Source organism: Gymnoscopelus braueri (genome assembly GCF_963280865.1).
Source record: "Gymnoscopelus braueri genome assembly, chromosome: 16".
Lineage (NCBI taxonomy): Eukaryota > Metazoa > Chordata > Actinopteri > Myctophiformes > Myctophidae > Gymnoscopelus > Gymnoscopelus braueri.
The window spans coordinates 51,145,572-51,155,098 of record NC_137616.1 but is presented as its reverse complement, the minus strand read 5'-3'; the positions used below and the strand labels follow the sequence as shown (position 1 = coordinate 51,155,098).

The 9,527-nt window shown below is 38.6% G+C and overlaps 1 protein-coding gene across 5 annotated transcripts in view; it reads left to right on the top strand.

Annotated features, from left to right (window-relative positions):
• LOC308103534 (uncharacterized protein) overlaps window positions 1-5,008 on the top strand; it is a 73,471-nt gene extending 68,463 nt beyond the window's left edge. For 3 of the 5 annotated variants that reach the window (XM_080453543.1, XM_080453544.1, XM_080453545.1), the window contains 7 exons: window positions 1-99; window positions 786-848; window positions 1,257-1,331; window positions 1,742-2,380; window positions 2,942-3,004; window positions 3,374-3,463; window positions 3,870-5,008. The exon at window positions 1-99 is cut by the window's left edge and continues 117 nt beyond it. In XM_080453543.1, the coding sequence (XP_080309669.1) occupies window positions 1-99; window positions 786-848; window positions 1,257-1,331; window positions 1,742-2,380; window positions 2,942-3,004; window positions 3,374-3,463; window positions 3,870-4,526 (1,686 nt within the window). In that variant the 3' untranslated portion in view covers window positions 4,527-5,008. The remainder of the gene's footprint in view (window positions 100-785; window positions 849-1,256; window positions 1,332-1,741; window positions 2,381-2,941; window positions 3,005-3,373; window positions 3,464-3,869) is intronic. The other 2 variants (XM_080453547.1, XM_080453546.1) reach the window with 2 other exon arrangements.
• Window positions 5,009-9,527: the final 4,519 nt, after the last annotated feature.

Below are 9,527 nucleotides of genomic sequence, written 5' to 3'. Positions count from 1 at the left end.
GTAGCCGTAGCCATCATAGCCATAATCCTAGCCCAAACAACCAGTCAAGAGATGAAGAAGAAGCTGAGTAATTCTGACCAGAAGATCAAAGAGCAGCAGGTATTTTTATTTTCCCTAAAGTCATTAATAAAAAGTAAAGAGTAAATTATTGTCAGAGTGTACAAATGGAACCAAATGAACCCATAAGGGTCCATTTGGTTCCATTTGTACACTCTCAGAGTTAAATGAGCACTGAGCATTTTACAATGTAGATCGGGGTCCCAGAGGTTTAAATAAATCATATCAAATGGGGGTCCATGGTCTAATGTATATCCAACTGGAGGTCCTTGAAATGCACAACGTTGAGAATCACTGAGTAAGAGTAATAAATGAGAGTAAATGATGATTATCACACCTTAACCTATAATATCATTGTTTTAAAGGCTATGAGATGCCTGTCCAATGACTCTTATGACTCTTTATAAGGGCTGTAGGATCTGTAGCTGTTGGGGCAACAGTACATGCACGCACGCACGCGCGCGCACGCGCGCGCACGCACACACACACACACACACACACACACACACACACACACACACACACACACACACACACACACACACACACACACACACACACACACACACACACACACACACACACACACACACCCCCCCCCCCCCCCCCCCACTCTGGATGAGTGCTGATAAATGCAGACATTTTAATTTAAAATATGAAGTGAATGTGATGTTTTGAACTCTCATGTTTACTGAATAATGATACAAATGTATTATTGTTGATCCCAGGAATCCTTCATGGATCTGCAGAAAGACAAGCAGCAGTCTGACCAGAAGATCAAAGAGCAGCAGGTATTTTTATTTTCCATAAAGTCATTAATAAAAAGTAAGAGTAAATTATAATTGTAACGTTTATCTACTCACTGGTTCCCAACGTTGGGTCTGGGGACCACCAGGGTTACAAATGAAACCTTACAGCTCTGTAACTCTGAGAGTGTACAAATGGAACCAAATGGACCCTTATGGGTCCATTTGGTTCCATTTGTACACTCTCAGAGTTAAATGAGCACTGAGCATTTTACAATGTAGATCGGGGTCCCAGAGGTTTAAATAAATCATATCAAATGGGGGTCCATGGTCTAATGTATATCCAACTGGAGGTCCTTGAAATGCACAACGTTGAGAATCACTGAGTAAGAGTAATAAATGAGAGTAAATGATGATTATCACACGTTAACCTATAATATCATTGATTTAAAGGTTCATATTAAAGAACTGGAGGAAGAGATAGAGAAGAAGCTGAGTGATTCTGACCAGAAGATCAAAGAGCAGCAGGTATTTGTATTTTCTGTAAAGTCATTAATAAAAAGTAAGAGTAAATTATAATTGTAATGTTTATCTACTTCACTGGTTCCTAACGTTGGGTCTGGGGACCACCAGAGTTACAAATGAACCCTTACAACCCTGTAACTCTGAGAGTGTACAAATGGAACCAATGTCCATTTTGTTCCATTTGTACACTCTCAGAGTTAAATTAACACTGAACATTTTACAGTGTAGATTGGGGTCCCAGAGATTTAAATAAATCATATCAAATGGGGGTCCATGGTCTAATGTATATCCAACTGGGGGTCCTTGAAATGCACAAGGTTGAGAATCACTGAGTAAGAGTAATAAGTAATAAATAATGAGTAAATGATGATTATCACACATTAACCTAATAAAATAATATCATTGATTTAAAGGCTCGTATTAAAGAACTGGAAGAACCTGCTGTGGCTCAGCTGCTGAAGACACTCAGTCAGGAGATGAAGAATGTGAGTGATGTTGAGATGAAGATGATCCAGAAATATGCAGTGGATGTGACTCTGGACCCTGATACAGCAAATCCCTCCCTCATCCTGTCTGAGGATAGAAAACAAGTGAGTCATGGAGACATAAGGAAGAATCTCCCAGACAACACAGAGAGATTCTCTCATAGTGTTTGTGTCTTAGGAAAACAAAGCTACTCCTCAGGAAGGTTTTACTATGAGGTTCAGGTTAAAGGGAAGACTGACTGGGATCTAGGAGTGGCCAGAGAGTCCATCAACAGGAAGGGATACATCACAGTGAGCCCTGACAATGGTTACTGGACTATAGTGTTGAGGAATGGAAATGAGTACATGGCTTATGCTGACCCTCCTGTCGTCCTCCCTGTCAGAGAGGTCGTCCAGAAAGTGGGAGTGTTTGTGGATTATGAGGAGGGTCTGGTCTCCTTTTATGATGTGGAGGTCAGAGTTCATCTCTACTCTTTCACTGGCTGCACCTTCACTGAGAAGCTATATCCATTCTTCAGTCCTGCTCTTAATGATGATACAAACTCTGCTCCTCTGATCATCTCTCCTGTAAGTATGGCCTACATTTGATATAACCATAATTGTTGTTTTATTTTATTTTTGGCTTTATTTGATTTTTATATAAAGCTTTTTTTCAATAAACACCATTCACAAAAAGGGAAAAACAAAAACAATACAAAAACAAAAAACAGACAAACTATTACATTAATAAAAACACAACAAACAAACAGACAAACATCACACAGGGAGAAGAGTAGGATATGAGACGCCTGTCCAATGACTCTTATGACTCTTTATAAGGGCTATAGGATCTGTACACGTTGGGGCAACAGTACACGCACGCACATGCGCGCGCACACACACACACACACACACACACACACACACACACACACACACACACACACACACACACACACACACACACACACACACACACACACACACACACACACACACACACACACACACACACACACACACAATAAACACCACTCTGGATGAGTGTCTGATAAATGCTTACATTTTCATTTTAAATATGAAGTGAATGATGTTTTGAACTCTCATGTTTACTGAATAATGATAAGAATGCATTATTGTCGATCCCAGGAATCCATCATGGATCTGAAGAATAACAAGCAGCAGTCTGACCAGAAGATCAAAGAGCAGCAGGTATTTATATGTACCATAAAGTCATTAATAAAAAGTAAGAGTAATTATGATTTTAATGTGTATCTACTTCACTGGTTCCTAACGTTGGGTCTGGGGACCACCAGGGTTACAAATTAACCCTTAAAGCTCTAACTCTGAGAGTGTACAAATGGAACAAAATGGTTCCATTTGTACATTCTCAGAGTTAAATGAACACTGAGAATGTTACAGTGTAGATTGGGGTCATCCTATCAAATGGGGGTCCATGGTCTAATTTATATCCAACTGGGGGTCGTTGAAATACACAACATTGAGAATCACTGAGTAAGAGTGATAAGTAAGAGTAATGATGATTATCACACATTAACCTATAATATCATTGATGTAAAGGCTCGTATTAAAGAACTGGAGGAAGACGAGATGAAGATGAAGGCCAAGGTTGAGAAGCAGAGATATGACCAGACGATCAAAGAGCAGCAGGTATTTGTATTTTCCATAAAGTCATTAATAAAAAGTAATAATAAATTATGATTTTAATGTTTATCTACTTCACTGGTTCCCAACGTTGGGTCTGGGGACCACCAGAGTTACAAATTAACCATTGCAGCTCTGTAACTCTGAGAGTGTACAAATGGAACCAAATGGACCCATAAGGGTCCATTTGGTTCAATTTGTACGCTCTGAGAGTTACATAAACACTGAGCATTTTACAGTGTAGATTGGGAGAGAGGTTTAAATAAATCACATCAAATGGGGGTCCATGGTCTAATGTATATCCAACTGGGGGTCCTTGATATACACAACGTTGAGAATCACTGAGTAAGAGTAATAAGTAAGAGTAAATGATGATTATCACACGTTAACCTATAATATCATTGATTTAAAGGCTCGTATTAAAGAACTGGAAGAACCTGCTTTGGCTCAGCTGCTGACGACACTCGGTCAAGAGATGAAGAAGCTGAGTGATGTTGAGATGAAGATGATCCAGAAATATGCAGAGGATGTGACTCTGGACCCTGTTACAGCACATCCTGAACTCATCCTGTCTGAGGATAGAAAACAAGTGAGTCATGGAAACAGAAGGAAGAATCTCCGAGACAACAAAGAGAGATTCTCTACATGTCCCTGTGTCTTAGGAAAACAAAGCTTCTCCTCAGGAAGGTTTTACTATGAGGTTCAGGTTAAAGGGAAGACTGACTGGGATCTAGGAGTGGCCAGAGAGTCCATCAACAGGAAGGGACACATCACACTGAGCCCCAACAATGGTTACTGGACTATATGGTTGAGGATTAGAAATGAGTACATGGCTAATGCTGGCCCTCCTGTCCTCCTCCCTGTAAGAGAGGAGGTCCAGAAAGTGGGAGTGTTTGTGGATTATGAGGAGGGTCTGGTCTCCTTTTATGATGTGGAGGTCAGAGTTCATCTCTACTCTTTCACTGGCTGCACCTTCACTGAGAAACTATATCCATACTTCGGTCCTTATCTTAATGATGGTGGTACAAACTCTGCTCCTCTGATCATCTCTCCTGTCAGTAAGGCCTAAATTTGATATCACAATCATTTGTATTTTATTTCCTTTTTGTCTAATGTTGATATTGTATAATTACCACTCATCACAGATCATATCATGAACATCATACACATATTGTATATTCATACACTGTAAGCATGAAGTAAGTCGTTGTTGTCAGGTAGAAACCTTGTATGTACAAAACTGTTCCATTTTTACTATTATTTAAAAAAAAACGTTTTTTTTTTTCTCTCACACACACACACACACACACACACACACACACCCCGCCCCCACCCCTCCTTTCTCTGTAAATAGACCTTATGATTCTACTGAGCTTTATTACAATATGTTTAGTATTGTGTTGTATGTATTATATGTACTGATGAATTGAGTACAATGGGCCACAATGGAAACAAGGCCCTTGTGGGCTTTTTGTATTATCCTTTTATCCTAATGAACCTTTGACTGTACTACCTTAATCTAATAATGTTGTTAATAAAGGATTCATTCAATCAATGTTATGTGTTTTTATTGTATTTACTATAGACTATATTCAACATTAATATAAAGCTGCTATAAAATGATCAAAGCTCAGGTTATGTTTTTATTGTATTTACTATAGACTATATTCAACATTAATATAAAGCTACTATAAAATGATCAAAGCTCAGGTTGTCTGTCCTTCTGAATGTGTTTCATTCAGTGGTTTAATCATCCATTTTGTCCATATGAACTAAAACTATTCTCTCTTTTTTATTGTTAAAGGGATAGTTCACCCCCAAAATGACTTTGATTTGATGACCAGCAGCGGTTCCGGTAGGAGACACAAAGAGTCTCCTTTGTGTCTCCTACCGGAACCGCTGCTTACCGGTCCGCTGGTCATTAAATTATTGTCTTAGGAATGAGACAAGAACAAAAAATATATCCATGAATTCAAGTCTCCATGGGGTGACTAATACATAGAAAAAAATATTATTTTGGGGTGAACTATCCCTTTAAGAGAGACAAACCATAGACATAGAGTGTTGACTTGGTCCATGAGGCCAGTGCTCAGAGCCTTTGATTACCAGGAGACACATTTTATCCTCAATGTACATATACATGAATATATAAAAATGTATTTTCATGTAAATATGTAATATCTATTCCCCTTCTATAGCCATCTGACCAACAGTATGTTTACATTCAAATGTATGTATATGTAAAGCCCTGCTCATTATCCACTCCAGGCCAAGGACCCCCTAGTGTAGAGAATCAGAATCAGAATCAGAATCAAACTTTATTGTCACATCACATTACAAGTAAGTATAAAACTACAAATACTAAAGCTTACACAGAGAGAGATGAAGTAGGGACCCCCCCCCTCCTCCACACACTACATATTGTATAACATTGTGTTGCAGATTAAACACTTGTTCATAGATTCCATAGACAGCTTTATAGACTTGTTTGACAGCACTGTCATAGTGTATTTTAACACATTTAAAACTCTCAGTAAACTTGACCTTACGCTCTGTACTTGGTCTGCTCTTTTCACCTCTACACCAAACCTGCCGAACATAGCCGATCTACAAGCTTGTGAGCTTGTAGATCGGCTATGTTCGGCTAATCTTCCACTCAGAATATAGATGCGTGGTTAATGTAAATAAAAGGAAAAGTTCCCATATCACACAGATATTTGGTGCCCCCCCCCCCCCCCCCAAAGTAACTCTGACCCCTTGAAGACCCATGGAATAAGTCACTAATAAAACCTAGCACAGAAAGAAAGAATAATTCCATATGAATATTAAAGGTAAGATTTATTCTGACTATTTGGGGAGAAAGGTGTTATTCATGTCAAAAAATAATGAAACAATAATTGATGTTAATGTTAAAACAGTGATGATAGCACATGATTTCATATTTACATATATTGGTTACTTGATATTAAAATTCAAGATGATGAAAGACAGAAGGCAATTTCTCAGTTATATCAAGAGGTTTTTGAAACAGACAGTCTACAAAATGTGTCACATTTGCAACTATTGTTGAAGAATTGTGAGAATAAATGGTGGTGATGTTTAGTTGATGTTTGAACATGTTGAAGTACAAAGTGGTTAAAATGCTAAAACTAAGCAAAGAAAACAACCTGGATCACTTGGTTTTGTGTAATACTCCCATATCACCTGTAGATGTCAGTAAAGTCAAACACATGTAATGACTGGTAACCTGGGTCCTGTTCCTCGAAAGGTGAATTAAATAAGCCTGGCCTTAAGTCAAATCCAGGCTTGACAAAGTCGGGTCCGTATAGCCTGGTTTATTCGGTTCCATGAACGCCAAGCCAGACTGAAAAGGAGCGACTTTGTCGAGCTAGACCTTGTCAAGCCAGGCTATGTCGAGCCAGGATAATGAAGCCAGGCTTCACGTATTTCTATAAAAGACCATGAAAGCTGATAGCAGAATCCTTGAACTTGACCAATCATGGAGTCCAAAACCAGAGCGGCGTTCTTCTCTGTGGCTGAACAGCAGCACTGAAGCAGCTCATGAAATCATACAAGGAAGTAAAATGTATAAAGCAAGAAAGGAAACGCGACCGCAATAAATAGATCCAGGAGCCGGGAGGACCGGGACAATTCCCGGTGGCCTGCCGTCTGATTGGCCTGCCTGTCCTGCCTGTCCTGCCTGTCCTCAGACATAGGATAGGTGCCTGTTAGTTGGATTGGTCCAAATGTCAGTAATTCCAATTTCTGGAAGGATCAAGACGTGATTGGCTTGTTTGGCTTTCCGCAGTGGTGGAAAAAGTACTCAAATTCTTTACTTAAGTAAAAGTACCAATACTGTACAATATAGAAATACTCTGTTACAAGTAAAAGTCCAGAATTCCAAATTTACTTGAGTAAAAGTACAAAAGTATTGGCATCAAAATGTACTTAAAGCACCAAAAGTAAAAGTACAAAAATATTTGAAAATAGCTGATCTACAAGCTCACAACGCGTCGCATCGCTTGTAGATCTGCTATTTTCAAATAGCCTTGGTATAAAATAGGGCTGAAGTGGTTAATGTATGTTTTATAATATAATGATTCATATCTGAAAAGTAACTAGTAACTAAAGTTTTCAAATAATTGTAGTAGAGTAAAAGTACAATATTTGCCTCTGAGATGTAGTGGAGTAGAAGTAAAAGTATTGGAAGTTGGAAACACTCAAGTAAAGTACAAATACCTCAAAATTGTACTTAAGTACAGTACTTAAGTAAATGTACTTAGTTACTTTCCACCACTGGCTTTCCGCCCCGCCCCCATCACAAGTGCAGTTGTAAACAGAGCAGCAACGTGAGAGAGAGAGAGAGCTGTGAGATCTGTCTGAGAAGGAGATTAAATGACGTTTGCCTCATATTATCTTGATCAAATATGGACCCCAAGCCCCTTCCCAGTAAGAAAAAGGGTGGAGGAGCTGCAAGGTGTCTGTCCTGTGGAGGAGACTGTTTCTAAATGACTGATATATTCAAAGCCTCCAGACAGTCAAAGTAAGTTACACAACACTGATTCTTCTCAACACAAGGGCTTCTCTTTAGACCAGCTATATGATTAACAATTCATCATTTAGCAGCTCTTTAGCAGTAGCTACTGTCCAGCTGGTTGCAGATTATTATTTTTTGGCTCTTCCTGAACACACCTGTGGATTATACCAGGGACAAATGACTTGGATTTATAGCTCCTCCTTGGACATACCTGTGGACTACACCAGGTACAAGTGACTTTCTTTTTGCTCTCCCTCATGGAGCTACTTGTGGATTATACCAGGGTCAGTCCACTTTAGGTGGATTATGTGGTCGACACGCACTGACTTTTTGCACCTTAATCCCATGTATCACGCACTGACTTTTTTTGTCTTTTTATTGTGCTCTTTTTTTTCTCTAAGCACCTAAAAGCAACGTCCATAAGTATATCATGCACAGTATACATACTTTGCTGCTATGCTCAGGCACCTTAGTTTTTCTTTTATCTCAGGTACTATTGTAAATATGTAGATAACTTGTTTGGCCTTTTGTTGTTCTCTTGTTTGATCTCCTTCCCACTTGCCCCACCTCCACCCCTCGTCTTCCTCCCCCTCTTCTTTCTATGGAAACAACGTTGCGATGGGAACGATGTACAAAAACGGATTTCACCCACTTTTTTACCTTGTAAACCTGTGATGAGACAATAAACCTGATTCTGAGCTCTCAGGTCTGTGGTCTAATCAATACATTATGCACTGCAGCTGGGTCCTTAAAATTAAGGTTGAGAATCACTGACCTAGATGCCACAACAAACAGTCCACAGCTGGACATATAACTGATACAATGTTGAGTTATTTGTATGTTCCTAAGGATTATGTTACTAAGCATTGTGTTCTCATCAGCCTGTAAACATTTAGCTCATAACATGACACAATTGGTAGGCTATTCTATATGGCTGAATGCAGTGGTGTAAAGTAACTAAGTACATTTACTCAAGTACTATACTTAAGTAGACTTCTGAGGAACTTTTACTTCACGGAGTACTTCCAATTTTCAGTACTTTTACTTCTACTCATGCAACTACATCTCAGAGGAAAATATTGTACTTTTACAATTATTTGAAAACTTTATTTACTATAGTTACCTTGTAGATTTTGATTATTATTACAAAACATACATACCCACTTCAGCCCTATATATATTTAAGTGATTTGAAAATAGCAGATCTACAAGCTCACAATGCGACACATTGTGAGCTTGTAGATCTGCTATTTTCAAATCACTTAAACTTGAAATGGGACTTAATACATAATGAGTACCTTTGCTTTTGATACTTTAAGTACATTTTGATGTGAATACTTTTGTACTTTTACTGAAGTACTTTTCCACCACTGGCTGAATGTTTAGCTGTAAAAAATAACCTTATAGCATTAGGCTACTAATGTACAGGTTACTGTCAAAGCTTATTCCATTTAGTGCTGTAGATGTGGTTTGTTGTATTATGTCTCTCATCACAAACATAAAACCTACTAGTCTCTTATAGTTGAGTGAGTC